We start from the raw sequence: 18,646 nt of genomic DNA on the forward strand, positions 1-18,646 counted from the left end.
TTTGATCCAAGGATCAAAAGTGAAGATTAAAAAATGTCAGGCTGGGCTGTGGCACTTTTGGGGCTCACTAAAGACATGAACTGTATCTTTTTCACCTCTGAATCCCAATAGCTAGCTAACAAGGTGACGCTCCTTTTTAAGTATGTGAATAAACTCAAGATGACAAATTGTGAAGTTAAGCAGTTTAGTTATGGTCCCATCACAGCCTGTGTGATAGGACTTCTGCTCAGTCAGTGGGGGCAGGGCAGTAGGCCTCAGGGCCCAGTCACTAAAGAAAATTCAAGCAGGCTTAGGAGAGACAAGACAACAAGGATGCCAAATCCAAGAGGTGTTTACTGTAATGAGTGTTGAGGGAGGGTGAGGTCGGGTGGGGTTCCCCTAGTCTGATCCTCCAAGGCTCTGGGGTGACTCATTCTTCTTTGGGTCCAGGGGTGGGGCTGATATTTGTTCCCTGAGTTGGGCCCTGCTCCCCCTGGCCCTTGGCATCCCTAGTGTCTCCAGCCACTAGGGCCACATTCCTCAGATAATTAGTGTTAAAGCAGTTGGTCTGTTCATCTCCAGAATTCAGGTCACAGCAGAAGGCAGAGTCTGTCCAGAAGCTACGTCGGGAACCACACAGTTCGTCTATGAAGGCTGATTTCTAATGAAGAAGAGTGAAGCAGAAATGACAGGGAGGGGGTTGTCAGAAGTCAGGCACGGACGGATACTTGGGTGCCCAAAGTCCCCCTTCCCTCAGCTTCTACTGCTCTCTCCATGGATCCCTTCCTGGGGCCCAGAGAGAGTGCAAGGCTGTCTTGCATAGCTAGATTCATTGTGATGGACAGATGTGCACATCTGGAAATGCCTGAAGCTTGAGGCCCAGAGAAGGTATAATAGCAACTTATAAGTGGGGAGAGGTCAGGCCAGGAATGAAGACTTCTGGAACCAAGAAAAAAGATCTCCTCCACTAGTCCTCATTATTTCTATGGGCTGGTTTGAGGTACTAAAGAGAAGGGGTAGCCTGTAGTTTCAGCCCCCCCTCCCCCTTCCCCTGCATTCCTTTGGAGAACATGACCCCCTATCCCTCACCTCCTCCTCGGCACAGCATGCCTGCTCTGGAAACGGCAGTTCACAGCAGCGGGCAGTCATCTTCCGGATCAGCCCAGGAATCTGTTTACTATGTTGGTGAAAAAGAGCAGGGGTCAGGCTCCTTGGATATCCCCAGGTATCAAAATGGTACTTAGAGACCATGATTTTTCTCTTCCCAAGAGTGCCCCAGAAGGAAGGTTTTTGGGAAAGGAAGAGAGTTGGGGAAGAACTGGGCAAGACTCACTGCTTGGTGAGAACTCTTGTATTTCCACAGAGATGGCCCATGAGGTTGGGGGTGACTCGGCTGAGATCAAGGGTCAAGATGTCCCGGTCATAGTTGGGGTAGGGAGCCCGACTGGCAAAGCACTCATCGCGGGCAGGGCTAGGAGGGTGTTGGCAACACGAGTGGTGATGGGTCTTTACAGCCTGTTCCCGATCACAGTATCTATCAAGGGTATCCTCCCACTGTGGGCCAGAGAGAGGGAAGTCAGAGGCCTGGACACTTGGCTCCTTTTCTCCTGACCCTCTGCTTCCCTTATTGCCCATACTATGAGATGCGGGACTCCCAGCCCCAGGTGCTGAAAGAGAGGGGAAGAGAACCAGAGGGCAAGGAGGCAGCTGTGGGTATATGGGGTTGGGAAGGCGGAAGGGTGGAAGCACAAATGAGGTTTGGAGCTGCCCACAGGAGATAAGCTGGAACGGCGGACGGAGAGGGTCAGGTGAGGTCACAGCTGGACGGACGGATGGTGGACAGGTGCACATGTGGGATCATGGGTGGACGAGGCCAGGAGTGCGGGATGAAGGCTCAAGATGAACAGACTCAGATGATGAACACAATGGATGGACGGACAGTCACAAGCAGACGAATGGGTAGCCATGCTCACAGTGGGGAGGTACATGGATGAATGGACCGGTGGGATCAGAGGTCGGAGATGGGTGGGCAGGCAGACAGGCTCTTGGGGGGGCTGGGATGCCCACTTACGGCCTTCCATGTACAGGTGTGGTTATTCCCCTGCCGGCAGCAGCGCTGGAACTCCCCCTCCAGCCGGGTCAGAGCCTGCAGCTGCCTTTGGATGGGGTCAGTAGCTGGGAGGTTTCTTGGCACAGAGTGGAAGCGTCTTAGGTGGCAGATGTTCTTGATATTGTCCAGAGTGGGTACCCCAGGGGGGAAAGGCAGCTCGGGGCCCGAGGAAATACCAGGCTGGTGGCTGGGGCAGGCCTGGAGCTGGTAGTGTGGCTGGGGCGCTTCCTCTTGGAAGCAGGAGAATCGAGCCTCCCCCTGCCGTTTGCAGCACCGGTGGGCTCGGGTCTTGACCGAGAACTCGGCCTCACAGAACTGGGTCATTGCATCCTCCCACTAGAGCAAGAGGGGTAGATCAGCCCAGCAGCTCACTGTCCGCATTCCTGTCTTCCTCCCAGCTCCAGAAAAGGAACCAGGGCAGGTAGATAAGAAAGAAGCAGCAGAAAGAAGCAGAGGCTGTCCTCTGCCCTCCTGGCACATTGGGGAGGCCCAAGGGAGCGCCAATAAAAGGGACCTGAGGTTCCTGCAGGCCTAGGCCTCTAGTCCTTAAAACACACACATACATACTGTCTGGGGGTTAAAGAATACCCCCAGAATCAAGAGCCCAACCCTTACCACGAGTTTTGCACACTCCAAGCGTTTTGTGTAGCTGTGGCAGCGGCAGCAGCGAGAATATCCAGTCTCCAGCAAATTGAGGGTCTCACCCTGGCGAGTAAGGTGGGAGTAGCCAGACTGTGGCAGGTTCCAGGGGCCATACACCACATGCTGACGATTAGGAAGGCAGATCTGGTCCAGATTGTTGGGAGAAGGCCGCCCAGGGGGGAAGCCATCCAGTCGGTGGCCCCAGGCCCCTCGGGATTGGCCCTGTCGGCAGTGCTGGGCTGCATTCCAAGACTCCACCTCTGGGGTGCCACGGCTCATGAAAGGAGCTGGTTTTCCTAGAATGGGGAAAACAGAGTGGGAAAGGGGAACATGTGGAGGAATAGACAAAGGCTAGATGAGCTGGGAAGATTGAAAGAACTTGGGGTTGAGGAGAAAGGGCTGGGAGGATGTATGGGAAAAGAGGAAGAAATGAATTTGCAGCTCTTACCTTCAGAATGACTGACCGAAAGGAAAAGAGAACTAAGGCATGAAAGGTGTCCCCCTTACAGACTGCCCTCTCAATCAGGCCTGCTCCCTGTGCTGCTTCCCAAAGCTCAGGCTCCCTGCTTCCCTCCCCTGGGTCCTGAGAACTAAAGCAGGGGGGAAGACTGACCAGAGCTGTCACTCACCCTCTCCCTGCTTAGGTGGGAAGGTCATCTCCTTCTGATGTGGGAAAGGTGGGTCTACTAGGGTAGAAGAAGATTCGTAAGCAAAACTCATGTTTGGATGGGCACCTCTAGAAGAGGGGACCTGTTCAGTTCCCATTCATAAACAAGAACTCAATAGAGAAGCAAGTAAAAGTAAATGCTCTTTTTATGCCATTTAATCTCATAACTTTATAAAATAGGTATTATTTCCCCAATTTTACAGATGAAAAAACGAAGGCCTAGAGAGGTAACTTAAGGTGGGGGGGGGGGGGGGGGGAGAGGGGGGGGGGGGGCACCCCCCCCTCCTGTTCTCGAGGGGGGGGGGGGGGGGGGGGCTCTTCTTGGAGGGGGATGGCTTCCTGAGGAAGAGGGGGATCCACTGCAAGACAGGGGCAACAAGGATCAAACTGATGTCAGCAAGATCATGGGGGCTGGAGGCTGAGGCGAGGGAACGGGTGAACACTCGCCTTCCTTTTGCACAGGGAGCTGGGGAGGGGGCAGCTCCTCCTCTTGGACAGGGATGGCTTCCTGGGGGGGGGGGGGCGGCACTACAGAAGGGGGAGTATGTGAGTAGCCCACCTCTTCTCCTAGCTTGGTCAAGGAGAGCAGGCAGGGCCTTCTTCCCCTCCCCATCTGAAGAACGGGGGTAAGCCAGACCAGGCACCTGGAAGGGTAACTGAGAAGAGCGTGTGGTGGACTTACCTTCACTCTGTCCTTCAAGTTGAGCGCCATGCTGAGAGGTGTCAGGGTGATCCATGGGGAGGGCTCGGGTCAGGGGTGGGGAAGGGGGTGCTGCATGGCCAACTAGAGGCAAGAGGGGAGGTGGTTAGAGTCTACAGTTCCTCCTAGACCCTCAATCCCATGCCACTCGCCTAAACTCTTACCTTCTTGAAGGTGGTGGGTGAGCTGCTCTGGCCCCAGCTCCCTCTGCCCTGGAGCCTTGAAGCCTGGAGTGAGGAAGGGTGAGTCAGGGGTGGTTTTGAGGAGCCCCTTCTGGGCACAGGATGGAGAGGCAGTAGAGATCAAGTGTAGGAAAGATGACCAAGACACTTGAAGGCCCTCTGTATTGTTCCTGCCCCATGTCCCCTAATCCACCCCTCAGACACACCTAGACATGACTGACTGGGTTCTGAGAAAGCCTGTGATATTCTGACAGCCTCACCTCTACCAGGCTCAAAGCTTCAGGTCTCCTGAGTCTGGGCCTGAAGGGAATGTGACATTTGGGGCTGGAGAGGAAGGCCCTAATCTCCTGTCAGTGCCTTCCCCTCAGGGCCTCTGGGGTCTCCTCCCACAGCCACTCTGCTGAGGAAGTCCAGACCTTGAATTGGTTGAAGTCTTACCTGTCCACCTCCTCTGCCCTCCCTCCAACTCCAGGCCCTTAAACATCTTTGGGCCTTCTGATAAGGAGCCCACCCAGAAGTTTAAGTGTCTTCCCTTCAGCTAGTCCCTGATCCTCCTTAGTTTAGGTCTCAATTTAGGACCTGGGGAACTGGGATGGTTTAGGACTCCTGAGGCAAATCACCCCACAGCCACAGGGAAAGGAATCACTTGTAGCTGATCTGCAGTCACAAAGACTAGGACCTAGGAGGGACAAGATGGGGCCTTACAGAGATACAGACTGCATCTATGACATCTCAATAGTTTCCCTCAGTAGCATTTTGTTCAGCACCCCAGCAGATAACATGTGTATGCTAGACAGAGGGTGGCTTTGTCTGGTCCCCTGTGGAAGGACGACACCCTCTCAACTCCTCTCCAAACAGGCAAGGAGTCAGTCGAGGCTCTCTGTGTCAGCAAACTCGATTGAGCAGCCTGGGCCCCACACCCCCTCCCCCGGCCTAAGAGGCCCCATATATACATCCTCCTCAGGCAGAGGCCCCTCACTCTGTGAATCCACCCACCCCTCAGGAATTGTCCATTTGACTCCAATTTTGTGTTTCTTGGCAGCAATCTCTAGGAACCCCTCTCCTGTGCTCCTGCTCCCCCTCCCTGGTTAAAGGCTCCAGCGCCCAGGCCCACCGTGAGCCTGTTCAGTAACAAGAGGCCAAATGAGAATCACCCTGCTGGTGATGAGCCATCTAGGATGGCTGAGCCAGGCCCCAGGCCCATGCTGGCCGGGACCTCTTCCTTGACTCCAACTTCACTCACCTCCCTTGGAGGCTATACAAGCAACAGCCAAATAGGCCAAGACCAAGGCTGCTCTGGACATGGTCCCCATGCTGGGGCAAGGACTGGTCAGCGGCCACTCAGGAGGTAGGTCTTCAGGCAGATTTGGATTTGAAGGGCTGAGTTGCCGAGAGCCTGCTTCTCCAGTTGCTGCTACTGCTGTTGTGAACTTGAGGGCCGGTTCGTTCTTTTTTATATGGTTATCTGGGATAGCTCCCGCCCTCCTCAGCTTCCTGCCATGACTCAGTCCCAGCTGCTCCTCCTCTGGTAGCCACTCCTCCCAAATTCACCCTGGAGCCTCCTGAGAGGATTGAGAAGAATGGGGGTGATGGAAGGAGGGCATTCTTATGGCCCCAAGAGAAACTGATTCTGAGAGCCATGGAGCAAGAGATATTTGAGACCTTATTTTATGCTTTGATTCCTCCGTTTGCATGCTGCCCTCTGTGAAGAAGGGATCTAACAACCCGCTGAATTGGGAAAGGGAAAACAGAGCACTAAGGAGTTTAGGGTGGGGAGCCAGACATCTGTCCCAGGGAGCTCCCCTCCCAGTGAGAGGCCTGGGCTGCCCCTTTTCAATTTCCCCAACACCCTGGGACAAAAGAGAGAAGACAGAGTCAAACTCTGCTTTTATCCCTCCTCAGGAGTCAGAGATGAAGACACATACTCAGTAGCTTCAAGTTTATTTTTAGATTCACTCTCCTCACATCCAAACAGCTGCAGCTTCCCCCAGACCAAATCTCTTTCCAGGACAGCAGATTCATGCCTCCACACAAGTTCTGAGGGGTCTGGGGGACTCCAGACTCTGTCAGTCAGGTGGGGCTCTCTTGTGTTCAGGGAGGTTGGTGGCTCCTGCAGGTCTCTGTCACATCTATATACAGAAGCTCAGAAAATCTCTTCAGCATTTGGCACCCTGGTGTTCTGTAGCTCCAGCAGCCGCTGCACAGCTTCAGTCAAATCCCATTCCCCAAGTCGACGATTATCTCGAGTCCGAATGTTCACTGTTCTCTTACTCTGCTCTTTCTGACCAACCACTGCAGAAAGAGGGGAGGATTGGGAATCTCAAACCAAATTTATCCACATGGGGTATTTCCTTTTGCTATGCAGAAATTTAAGAGACCTAAATCTTTACGAAAGGTGAGAGCAGAGCCCAGAGATAGTTCAGGAAAAGGACATGTTTAGTTGTCTCTTGCTTGCCAGTTCCTAGGGGCTCATCCTGAGGAGATAAACATTCCACAAGCCTTATCACTTCCAGTCAGGAGTCAGGGCTCAGAGATAGTAGGGTTAGCCAGAGAAAGACAAACAGGTCAAGCAGAAGTCACAGAGAGAAACTCTGTGTGTGTGTGTGTGTGTGTGTGTGTGTGTATACATTAAGGAAAGGGGAGGGTGGAAGGGGTGGAAGATACACGTGCAGGTCAAGGGGCAGCTTGCTCTAAGTGCTGGCAGGGCACGTGGGTGTGTAAAACTAGAGAACAGGTAACCTGGTCAAGGAGTTTTTGCTCCTTGCCTTCTAGACAGAGCTCTGAACCTCGGAAAATGAAAAAGGAGCAAGGTAGGGCTAGAATTTTCTCCTTAAGGCCTTTCTCCTCACCCTTAGGGCTGACTCCATCTAAGTCCAGAATAAACAAAGCTAACTAATTAATGCCTTATTAACCCTTCCTGACCCTTTCTCTCTGATGCTCCCTTGGTTAATTAACCTAACAGACACCAAGAGCTAGTGTGAGAGTCAGAAGAAAACTGTTTGAGGGTCACAGGTGGTTGTCAGGGGGTGAAGGAACCTAGGGCCCAAACGTGTCCTGAATCCTGACTCCTGCCCAGTCAAGTAATGAGCCCCAATTTACCCAAATATGCAGATGAACAAACTGAACAGACAGAAAAAAAGCACGGTGTAGAGGGCAGTGGTGTCGGGCTCCAAGGACCTGTGCTGACGTGGCCACTTACCAAACTGAAAGTTGTAGTGGGCGAGCTGAGCCCTGCGGACTCTCCGGCTAAGGGTCAGTCCGGAGTCAGCATCGAGGTCGCAGACCAGTCCTGCAGCCTGCAGGCTCCGCTGTGCCTGGGGCAGAGGTTTGGTGACAGGAACTTAATTTAATGGAAGGCTGAGGAGGTAGAACAGGCTGATACTATTCTTCCGCAAACCCCAGCTGTTCCTCCTTCCTCTGCCTCAAAGCTCTCCAGTTCTCAGGACAACCCCTCCTCATACAATCCCTCCTCATTCGTCTCTACACTGAGGCCTCTCCCCAGGCCCCACAGCTTCTTTGTCTGCCTCCTACTGAAGCCAAGTTCGCCAATAGTTGCCTGGACTCTGCCTGCTTCTAGCTACCGCTCTACCCAACCAGCTGCTCAACTCTGGTACCTTCCATATCCTTACTTCTCTCTAGAAAGGAAAATAAAACCAACATTTATCCAAGCCCCTTTCTGTGCCAAGTGCTCTGTTGTCAGCATTTAACATTTGTTTATTTGTTTAATTTTCACACAGTCTCCACCAGGCGGGGATTAGTCTCATTTCTCAGACGCGGAATTTCCAGCACACAGGCTGGCAGCCATCCAGTTCGGTCTTGTGGCTCCAAGTGCTGTGCCCCTTTTACTACCCCATGTGACGGCCATTACCCACTCACTGCCCAGCCTCAGACTCCCTATCAGTCCTGCTTCGGCCCATCCTTACCCCCAACTCCTTACCTCCCTGGCATATCCCTCTTGCTCAGTCCCCACAGGGATGACCACCACCTGGAATGGGGACAGCCACAGTGGCCTGGTTGAGAGAACAGAGGAGGGAAAATTATTCTGGCTCTGACTGTAAGTGTCGCTGTAGGGAGCAGATTCTAGGAGGAAACAGATGCTGTAGTCTAAAGGGGGCCAGGATCTGGAGCATGCACTATCTGGCTTGAGGGCCAGAACAGAAATCTGTGGTTAGAGGTCTCACCATTTTCCCCCACAGCTTTCTGCCAGCATTCCCAACATTCTTTCCACAGAACCTAGCACTGCTCGGTGAATGAGGACTGGATGCTCCAGGGCCCCCGCCTGCCTTGGAGAGAAAAAGGAGGGTGGGTGGAATGCAGGAAGTGGCATAAAACATGCACCCAAGATCACCTTCCAGTTTTCAAGAAATATTCAGTCCTGGCAGGGGAGGGTGTAGAGGATTTGGTTTAGTTTTTAGGGTCAAAGGTGGAAGGGGAAGTCGTTCTCCACCTATTCTATGGGCAGCCAAGAAAGGGGATGCAGTGAGGCTCTGTACCCCTTGTACTGGAGGTCAAATCTCAGGGGCAGTTGGAAGTCAAGCTGGATTGTCCCACACTGATGGGACCGACCCAAGGCATCGTGGAGGTGCACATCAATCTGGAGGAGAAGGATGAGAAGGCACCAGAGAAACCAGAATCAGTATATCTTCCATGATCGGTGCCCACCACTCGCCTGCCCCCTACCCCTGCCTTACCTATGTTCCAGGTTGTTTTGAGATACGCATCACCCAGCTGTATTATACTCTACTTCACTCACTGGGGACCCTGCAGTAGCTCTTTCCATTTAATGGTATTATAATATTAGGGGACATCAACATTCACATGAACAACCTATCCACAGCCTGGCCTCTCAATTCCTTGAGCTCCCCACCTCAGGGACCTTTACCCATACCCAGACTATGGCTAGACCCTTCCTCCTGTCATTGCCCAGAACGGCTGCCCCTCTGAAACAGGCCCTGAGACCCTGCTCTGATTACTCTTGGTCTTCTGGCTCTGAGAATGATTCCTATTAACGGCTCTTCAATCTCTAGGTTCCTTAACTCCTCTTCTTCCTTCCCGTTCACAGGCCCATCCCACCTTTGTTTCTTCCCCTCATGCCGCTGTAACCACTCTCCCTAGTTTCCCTCCTATCACTGTTCTCCTCTCACATCCACATGGCAAAACCCCACCCTGGTGGCACCCTCACCTCCCACCTGCTTGGGCCTCTAAAAGAACTGCTCAGTGCTGCCCAATATGTCACATATCACACAGATGCAAAAACAGGGATGGATGCCACCACACAAGTCGCTGTTTCAAACCTTACCTGGGCCCTTGCTTGCCAGCAATCCTCTCACTGCCCTAATAAGCTCTGTTTTCCTCAAGGATTTTCAAGCTTTCTCCTCTTTCTTCGTATCTTCATCCCCCTCACTGGCAACTCTCCTCTCCCCTACTCCTATCAGCAAATGATCCTGCCTCCGATCCGACGGAGAATTCAGAAAACTGACATCATGAGATGGGAAAATGTTTCAATTTCCTGTCACCACACCTATAAACTTCCTTGCATCTACCTCCAGCCTTTCCTCCTGCCTCCAAAACAATGGCAAAGGTGGTGCCTTCTGTGGAGGGTTCTCGATCTCACCCCTCAAGCCTTCCCAGGAACTTTCCTCCAATGAAACACCTTCTACAATGTCAACTTCTCCCTGACCCACACAGGCTCCCTCTCATCACAGCATTTCAACATTCTCAAGTCTCTCCCTTCACAAGCATCTCTTTTGACTACCCAGGACCTTCAGCTCCTCTCCTCTGTCTTTAGAAAAGCCAAAGCCAAAGTTCTTCAAAGAGTTATGTCCATTCATTCACTTCTGACTCCACCCCCAATCCCTACTTTATCAAAAATGGTCCTTCAAAACCTAACAGCCTTTTTACTAAATCCAGCAGACACTTTTCAGTCCTTTTTTCCCCTGACTTCTTTCACTTCTTCCAACTTGCCACGTGAGTTTTCACCCTTCCCCCCAGCCTCTGCCTACACTGTTCCCTCCTGAAACACCCTCTTTACTTGGCCAACAATTACCTTTCAGATTGGAAAGAGATTCCTGTAGGAAGCCTTTCCTGACCCCCTTTCCTTTAGTACCTACACAGCACTGATCCCATGGTGCTGAAATGCCCGATTTACCTCCCATAGCCCTCATTAGACCATAAGTTCCATGGGGGCAGAGAATGTGTTGCTCTTCTCTATATCCTACAAAATTTAAAAAATATTCCTTCGTTTGTTAAACATTTAGTAAAACAAAACAAAAAATGAACAAATAAACTGTAACCAGGGCCCCCAGCTTGCCTTAGGCCCATAGAAGGCACCATCTCCAGGGTTGAGGTCCCAGGGTTCTCCAAACTCTTCCAGGGCCTGTTGAAGGACCTTTACAGGGAATGAGACAAAAGAGGATTACGTTATCTTAGACTTTATGAGCAACATATCCCTCCAGTCCCCAACAAATGACCCTCTCAGCCTATGCCTCTGCTGAGGATCCTGATTCCCATCTCCCGACCCCTCCCATAGGAGAGCAGTTTGTCTGCCTCTGCTTCCTGACCACCTGCTCACCTGCTCAGCCTGGTCCCAAAGGCAAGGCTCTCCCAGGAAGCCAGAAGGTCGGGTGGACAGTGCCAGGCGGAAGGAAAAGCCAAGGACAGCATAGATAGAACGGAGGAAATCAAGACAGCCTCGGATCTCTGCTTCCAGCTGGGGGCAGGAAATAAAGGTGAGTGTGTGCTAGACAGAACTTGGGGAAGACGGTAGTTTGGGGAGAAAAGAGGGCAAAAACAGAGGAAAGTTGGGAAGAGAATGTCGCTGAAATGTAGTATATAAAGAGGGCCACTGAGGGTCAGGACTGTTGGTGGTTCACAGGGAAAATGGAAGTTGGTGTAGACAAGCTTTGGTGGAGCTGGGGAAAGGCCACCTGGTCTGGTGCACAGAAGATGTGAGCGTCATCCTGCTGGAAGCGCCGCAGCCGGGTCAGTCCTCCCAGACTGCCAGAAACCTCTGCCCGGTGCAGGGCCCCAAAGTCTGCCAGTCGCAGGGGCAGCTCTCGCCAAGATCTGGGCCGGTGGGCGAACATCAAGCTGAGGTTGGGGTGGGGAGGGGTCAGGGCCGCAGGGAAAACTAGCCCCTGAAGACTGCTCTTCTGCCCACTCTGCTTGGTTCCTTCTCTGCACCATTAGCTAAGGTCCTTTCCAGCCTTGGCATGCCCTCCTGTTGAGTCCTGTCAGTCTGGCTCATCACGAGCTGAGCCCCGCCTGGTTCAAAAGTGAATTTCTCAGCAATGCTAACAGATACCATTTACTGTGCTCCTGTTCTGTGATAGGCACTGAGATGAAAGAGAAACCTCGGATAGCAGTTCCAAACCCTTGATGTTACACATAAAGAGACTGAGGCTTAGAGAGGTACAATGACTTTCCCAAATTCACATGGTTAGCTAGAGGGCAGATTCAAAATGCAAATCAGGCGTCCCAGAATTCATCCAAGGTACTTTCTCTTACTTCTATTTAGCAACCCTGCTGCCTAGCCCTGCGAGGACCCAGGCCTCCTGGCTCCCAGCTCACCAGTGCGCAGGGCAGTTCATGGGCTTGAGGGCGAGTGTGTCTGTGGGATGGCTGGTGGAGTGGTCACTCTGGGAGCCAGTGGGCCTGTCAGAGCCTGGGGGCTGCAGGGCAAACATGTCTTCCTGGTAATGCTCCCAGTGCCCTGATAGTTCCCAGAGTTTCGTAGAAAACAGTGTAGGGGTTTTCACTTCTGAGAAACCACGGCGGGAGTACTCGGCCTGCAGAGGAGGGTACAGATATTGAATGTCAGAGTGACTTGGGGGAGAGGAGGCAGGGTGACTGCTGTGTGATTCTCCTGGCCCTCAGGTCATGCTGATCACAGCTACAACCCGTTAAGTACCATGTTCCCACTCTATGCTCCCACTGCAGACCACACATTTTTAATACCTTGATAAAGGTCACCAACACTTTATGATATTTGTGTTTATGCTTCTAAGTCCTCTCTTTTTTTTTTCTTTTGAGGAAGATTAGCCCTGAGCTAACATCTGCCGCCAATCCTCCTCTTTTTGCTGAGGAAGCCTGGCCCTGAGCTAACATCCATGCCATCTTCCTCTACTTTAGATGTGGGACACCTACAACAGCATGGCTTGATAAGCGGTGCCATGTCCTTACCTGGGATCTGAACTGGCGAACCCCGGGCCACAGAAGCGGAACGTGCGCACTTAACCATTGCGCCACTGGGCTGGCCCTAATTCCCCTCTTTTAAAACTTAGCCTCTTCTGGGCCCTTAGTCCCTCTCTGGTCTTTCTTCCCCTGGACTGGGGTCCTCCTTACCCTGATAAAAGCCACTAGTGCATTATACACCCTTGTCCCTCGAGGCAGGAAGAAGCAGCTCCCAGGGCTCAGTTCATGGAAGAAGAAGAGCTCTTGTTCCTGGGGTCAGGAATAGTAACGGTCACTTCAAGGGGGAAGCAGGGGCTTTGGAAGCCAGAAGAAATAACTGACAGAGCTGCTCAATCTGTTGGATTCCGAATCTGCTCCAACTTCACACTCAGTTTCCTTCCTCTCTCTCCAACCCTTATCATCACCCCCCACACACATCATTTTCCTAATTTCTGTACCTTCCCAATGCGCCGGTGGTCCCGTAACTCTGCTTCCTCCCTCCATTCTTCCCAGGCCCTCAGCTCCTCTGCTGTGGGGAAGGAAATCCCTGATACTCTCTGCAGTACGTCTGGGGTGCCCGAAGACCTCCATAAGGATGACGAGTTCTGTGGAAGGACACAGGGAGTCAAAGGGCAGATGGGCAGAACTGAAGCTACCCAACCTCTCTTTCAACCTCACATGATACTCTCAGTGTAAGCATCACAGGTATGCCACTTGACAATGATCCCACCTCATCTCTCTCACTTCTCTTCCCAGCATCACCACCAGGAGGATGGCCACTGCTATCCCCCAGGCTCCCCTTGCCATGGTTACAGCCTTGGAGGTGCCTGACTCTTGATTCCTACATACGCCCCGCCCAAGCCTAACCTCACTCTGCCACCTCTTTTTCTCCCCATTCTCACTACCGCTGCCCTACCAGCACCTCCTTCCCTTTCTAATTAAGGACTGCTGAGGGGAGTAACCCAAGGCTCTGGTCAAATGTCAGTCTGTCCATCCCCCTATCAATCTCCCAGACAGCTGCTAGGAAACTCAGTCTCCCACACTATATCCTATTCTTGGCCACATGAAATTCAAATGTCTCTCCTTGCTCTTTCCTTGAATGATAGTACTAACAAGAAACAGCATGCATTATAGCACTTCTAACTTTTCCGCAAACACACACTCCTGCATTAACTGGTTTTGTCTCTATGACATGGATTTACTGGTAGGACGGGTACTAACAGCCTCATTTTATAGATGGGGAAGACAGGTAAGGAGATTTACCCAAGGTTACATACTTAATTAGCAGCAGAGCTAGGACCAAACGCAATGGCTAGGTTTTCAGTTCAGGGCTTTCTGCTCTACATATCTATCTGCCTCTCTTCTCTCTCCCTGATCCCACTCCTCTAACAAGTCACCTCGCCCAGAACAGTATTTTCATAAACGGCAAGCCCTTGACTTAGAGTATTCTCCCTGTGCCTGTCAAACAGTGTTCTACACCCCTCTCCCCACAGGAGCCTCCCTTATGTGACCCTGTCCAGCCTGTTCATGCTCTCCCTCTCCATGTCTGACATGGAATTTGAATTGGTTTCTGGGCCCTGGCAGGGTGTCTAGTATCTGCCATCAGACTGAGAAGTTCTAGAAGGCGGAGACTAAGTATGTTTCTCCTTCTAGATTCCTCCCTTAGCTAACAGAGTAGAGACGGCACTGAGAGAGAGGCTCATCTTCCCATATTCCTACTCATTCCAGTGAAAATGGGTGTCGCATTCTAACCCTGCCCTCCCAACTGACCGTTAACAGCTTCAGTGCTCCAATCTGTCCAGTATGCCGAAGGTGGGGGCCTTGGCAAAGATCAACCAACATGCCACACCTAGGAGAAAGAAGGGGCCAGTCAGTGGTTTCCAAATTCTTGAGCTTCTAGCTTTCTCTCTCATAGTCTTTAGTTGACAGAAAAAGGAAGTGAAAAACAACTACTGTACAGGAGTCAGCCTGGTGGCATAGTGGGTAAGCTTGTGTGCTCCACTTCAGCAGCCCAGGGTATGTAAGTTTGGATCCTGGGCGCAGACCAATACACCGCTCATCAAGCCATGCTGTGGTGGTGTCCCACATACAAAAAATATAGGAAGCTTGGCAACAGATGTTAGCTCAGTGCCAATCTTCCTCACCATTAAAAAAAAAAGAGAGAACTATCGTAGAGAGAGAGCAATGGGAGATGAAAATCAATTCCTGTCCCCATTTCTTTTCTTCTATCTTCTTTCCCTTATCCCATTTCTGGCCTTCTAAGTGCATCCCTACCTCTCCCTGTTTTCCTCAATCTTAGCAACTCTCACCCATAGACTGTTGCTTTTGGACCTGTCACTTTCTCCTCGATCAGGCGAAGCTTAAAGGGGTTATCCTGGAAGAAAGAAAGAGTGAAGTCAAGTCTTTATTCCCATAAAGATGTCCTGGGAGAGAACCACCTCTTCCCTCATGCCTCTGGATCTTCCTCCTAAACCTGTGTGTCTCCACCCCACCTTGAAGAGCTGGCGAAGCTGATCCTGGGAAGCCTCCAGCCTCCGGAAGGGCTGAGCAGCAGCTGCAAGTTTCCGGCAAAACTGCTCCAAAAGAGGCAGGTCTGAGCCCCGGACTGTCCTGGAAAGATGATGGTTGGCTTGCATCCTCTAAGGAGTATCACCTGGGTGACACACCTGTTGGCTAGGGGGTGAAATCCTGCCCTCCGGAAATATCTAGAATTACTGGCAAAGACAGACAAACTAAAAGAAAACATAAATAGGAAATCAAGTACAAATTTTACAGCTGGAGCAAAACATTTATGTATGAAATTAAAAGCTGAGTGCAGGCAATTTGGATGGACAAAATTAGAGCAATAGTAATAAGGGATGAAGTGTACGTTGAAGAATTCATAAAGGCTAGAGAAAATAAGTTTCAAGCAGAATTAGACAGAAAAGGAAGAACACGAACTAGTGGAGAAGGTGCTACCAAGGTCACAGTTGAGGCTTGGAGAGGCCCTCCCTCCAGCTTTCTCCTCCAAATTGAACATGCCTGAGGCCCCAGAAACCACCCCAGTAAAAGGGTACCAACTTTTACTTATAAGATGAATAAGGTCTGAGGAATTAATGTATAGCATGGTGAGTATAGTTGACAATTTCGTATTGCATAACTGAAATTTTCCAAGAGTACATCTTAAGTGTTCATCAAAAAACTAAAAAGCATGTGACGTGATGCATGCGTTAACTAACTCAATTGTGGGAATCCTTTCACAACGTAAGTGTATATCAAATTATTACGTGTATATTTTAATCATATTACAATTTTATTTGACAATTATACCTCAAAAAAGCTGAAAAATAAAGTAACATATGGTGAAATCTCTACAAAAGAAACCACCCCAGTTTGGCAACTGTGAAGCTAAGGAGATCCCGGCCAGGCCGAGGACGTCAGATCTAACTGTCCTTGCAGCTCTTCGACCCTCCCCTGAAGTCTCTCAATACAATGGTTTGAACTCCTCCACAAAAGGACACCCCAGAATCATTCTCCTCCTTCTTTGCACTACTCACCGTTCCTTTCCCAGGAAGAAATCATGGTAGAAGCCACATTCTGTACTTGGACCTCGGCAGAGGACAGCACCCAGGAGTTGTTCAGCTGCCGAGCCCAGGACATGGGTGCTGGAGTGCCAGAACACCTGGGTTCACAAGAAAGGAGTTCATGAGTTCATAACCTTCTCCTTTAACCTCTAGCTCTCTGATCCTCTCCTTGGAGAAGCTGGTGTGAAACCAGCATGGCTCTTCTAGGAACAACTACCACAAAATGGGGAACCTGACCTTGAAGGTGACCAGTAAATAATAAAAAGTAAAAAAATGAGAAAAGAAAGGGAGAAGGCCAGTGGAGGCAGTGCACAGAGAGAGTACCCTCCAGCCCCACGCCTTGGTGCTTCCTGGTGCAAGGGCAGAAAAGTAGAAGGCCAGTCGGTTTTCTTTTGCTACTTCTATAACATCTCCTTTTAGGGCTTCAGGGTAAACTATCTTCTTAAGGCAGTGGTTCCTAAGGACAGTTTGGTCTTTTAGCCCTATATGTTTTCCATCCCAGGATCTAGCATGATGCAACCACTCCTCTAGGATTTTGTCACCATTTACACACAGGTGATACGAGAACTCCATTTTCTTGGATCCTAATAGATGAGGTCTGCATTACCCAAGCTGACATGAAGAAGACAAAGTGGGGAGGAGGTCATGTGCTCAGTTGTGGAAGTCATGTTAGAATTAAATATATGCTACAGATGACTTATACTGTGTGTCTCAAGTGTTGGGGGGCGGGAGAGCTGATGGGCATATTATCCTTCTGTTTTCAACTTATTATCTCTCCCTTTCACTAGCACAAACAATGTCTCCCTAACAAACCTAGGCTAAGTAAAAACTTTCATCCTAAGTTTCCAGGTTAGCCAGGAATAGTCAAGACACACAATCTGTAGCAGGTCTCCTCCTAATTGCAAATGGAGAAACTGAGGCAAAAGAAAATAAATTCTAGAATTGCACACTTAAATCTCTCTTAGTTTAGTAGCTACTGTATTCCCAATAAGGAAGAAACTTACTGCTTTCCCCTCTGCAGAATCAAATGTCAGAAATCTGAGGTCAGAATCTTTCTCCAAGGGCCGCTCCAGATCATAAGGTTCTCCATTCACTTCAGCAGCCACAGCAGTATCTGCCAGTGTTGAACTTCAACAGCGGGGGTGGGGATAAAGAAAAAGACAGGGTTACAATCCACAGGGGAAGAGAGGGACTCATCTCTCAGCAACCCCAAACTTGCAAAGGGGAAATGTGTTACCAGAGCAATAGAACCTATCATTTTTTTCTGGACCTATAATAGAGAAAGAGCAAACTCTGAAACTAATGCAGATAAAAACGAATCCACAGGAAAGGCTATCTTCATGGGGGTGAAATAAAAAACATGCAGAGTTTTCTTTCCCTGCTTACGTCAGAGAAAGTAGAGAAGTAGGACGATCCCGGTAAGTGTCGAATGGGCCTGGTACCTGATCTGCTGGGCTAGCTGGTAAGGGGTTGTGTTCCATGCCACAGCGTCCACTTTGTGACCTCCAGGAAGTGCTATCTTAATAGTCCGGTGTTCCTTCTGTGCCATGCTTGCTACCCTCTTTACTTGAGCAGCCCATAGCTCCTCAAAAAGGCCAAGCCGCTCTGCCAACCAGTGAGGAGGGGTCGGGACAGCTGCCTGGAGGGAAAGATTGTAGGCGGTAACACAGGTCCCATCATTCCTTCTTGCAATTGAGGATGGTGGGAGATGAGGATACTTAAGTGGCCGTCGTCCTAATTCCCAGTCTTTAAGAGGACTGGATGACAGAGGGCCCTAGGCTGCCAGCCCTACAGTCCCCAGGCTGTTGGCCCTAGGAAAAAGACGGCGCATCTAAGGGCTAGGGTAGCCGGGTCCGGGGACGCAGGGCGGGAGTAGGGGGTGTCAGGCTGGGCTGAGAGCCTACATCTTGGGCTTCAGCTGGGCTGCGGTTCGCAACTTTTGAGTACCTCACGCACCGTATGTAGCCCGCAAGCGTGTAACCCCGGCAGCCAGAGCCGTCGCCACCTCTGATACAGCCCCATGTTCCTTGAAACCCGTGCTACATCCTCAAACAAATTATGGCCGCTTCTCCTTCACCGGACTCCCCATTGGCTTCTGGCCCAACAATACCTATGCCTATTGGTTACTGCAGCTGCCACTCTAGTGTGGGACCACCTCCAGGAAATCCGAAGAGGTACACCCCACACAGCACGAGCAGCGGTGTGGGTGGTTCCGGCTGACCGGAAGACCTAAACTGTTACACACACCCGCAATCCTGAGACCTGCATTTTCAGCCCAAAGTAGCAATAAGGTATCCTGCGGCTTTGAGAACAGGAGTAGGAAAACTCTTGAGAGTGGGAGTGGGAGAAAAACGGACCGAAAGAGGTAGTCATTTCCTTTTAACCATAAGTTTTCTTTTACGTAGTCTTTACTGGCAGGTAGAAAACAGGTAAGAGAGCCAGACAGACCTAGTGTAAATCCTGGCTCTGCCATTCGCTATGTAGTTTGGGGCAAATTATTTAATTTCTTCTAAGCGTCAATTCTCACCTGTAAAATGGGAATAATAATAGTATCACTGCCAATTGTTGAGGTTAATTTTGTGTAAATCGTCTAATATACCGCGTGGTGTACAGTAATGGCAACAATGGCGG

The 18,646-nt window shown here is 50.7% G+C and overlaps 2 protein-coding genes across 5 annotated transcripts; both read right to left on the minus strand.

The window, feature by feature from the left end:
* Positions 1–315: 315 nt before the first annotated feature.
* ECM1 (extracellular matrix protein 1) lies at positions 316–5,723 on the minus strand. Its single transcript, XM_046682324.1, has 10 exons — positions 5,524–5,723; positions 4,263–4,325; positions 4,077–4,182; positions 3,846–4,003; positions 3,673–3,757; positions 2,705–3,023; positions 2,051–2,425; positions 1,313–1,533; positions 1,069–1,156; positions 316–640 (listed from the first exon to the last, which is right to left on the minus strand). Exons 1-10 carry the CDS (start codon positions 5,591–5,593, stop codon positions 410–412), a joined length of 1,716 nt encoding a protein of 571 aa, XP_046538280.1. The 5' UTR covers positions 5,594–5,723; the 3' UTR covers positions 316–409.
* A 481-nt stretch (positions 5,724–6,204) lies between these two features.
* Positions 6,205–18,103, minus strand: TARS2 (threonyl-tRNA synthetase 2, mitochondrial). 4 transcript variants are annotated; one of them, XM_046682322.1, is made up of 18 exons: positions 17,972–18,103; positions 17,458–17,654; positions 17,020–17,143; positions 15,989–16,113; positions 14,945–15,062; positions 14,762–14,826; positions 14,223–14,301; positions 12,911–13,057; positions 12,624–12,722; positions 11,850–12,067; positions 11,207–11,369; positions 10,852–10,989; positions 10,591–10,668; positions 8,774–8,874; positions 8,462–8,563; positions 8,218–8,290; positions 7,480–7,594; positions 6,205–6,572 (listed from the first exon to the last, which is right to left on the minus strand). In XM_046682322.1, the coding sequence occupies exons 1-18, from the start codon at positions 18,035–18,037 to the stop codon at positions 6,424–6,426; spliced, it is 2,157 nt and encodes a 718-aa protein (XP_046538278.1). In that variant the 5' UTR covers positions 18,038–18,103; the 3' UTR covers positions 6,205–6,423. The 4 variants fall into 4 exon arrangements, 3 of the variants coding, with proteins under 3 accessions (XP_046538278.1, XP_046538277.1, XP_046538279.1); XM_046682321.1 differs by having other exon boundaries at positions 17,963–18,087; XM_046682323.1 differs by lacking the exon at positions 8,774–8,874 and having other exon boundaries at positions 8,462–8,559; positions 17,963–18,087.
* Positions 18,104–18,646: the final 543 nt, after the last annotated feature.

Source organism: Equus quagga, chromosome 13 (assembly GCF_021613505.1).
Source record: "Equus quagga isolate Etosha38 chromosome 13, UCLA_HA_Equagga_1.0, whole genome shotgun sequence".
In the NCBI taxonomy this organism is placed as follows: domain Eukaryota; kingdom Metazoa; phylum Chordata; class Mammalia; order Perissodactyla; family Equidae; genus Equus; species Equus quagga.

Excerpts from the sequence above, each read along its gene's own strand:
- ECM1 (XM_046682324.1), bottom strand. The coding sequence starts at position 5,593 with ATGGGGACCATGTCCAGAGCAGCCTTGGTCTTGGCCTATTTGGCTGTT. Across the intron at positions 4,183-4,262 it reads CACCCACCACCTTCAAGAAG|TTGGCCATGCAGCACCCCCT; the intron begins GTAAGAGTTTAG and ends TCTTGCCTCTAG. Across the intron at positions 1,157-1,312 it reads ACAAGAGTTCTCACCAAGCA|TAAACAGATTCCTGGGCTGA; the intron begins GTGAGTCTTGCC and ends TCACCAACATAG.
- TARS2 (XM_046682321.1), bottom strand. The coding sequence starts at position 18,037 with ATGGGGCTGTATCAGAGGTGGCGACGGCTCTGGCTGCCGGGGTTACAC. Across the intron at positions 11,370-11,849 it reads ATGAACTGCCCTGCGCACTG|CTTGATGTTCGCCCACCGGC; the intron begins GTGAGCTGGGAG and ends CCCCAACCTCAG. Across the intron at positions 10,669-10,851 it reads TTTGGGACCAGGCTGAGCAG|GTCCTTCAACAGGCCCTGGA; the intron begins GTGAGCAGGTGG and ends TTCCCTGTAAAG.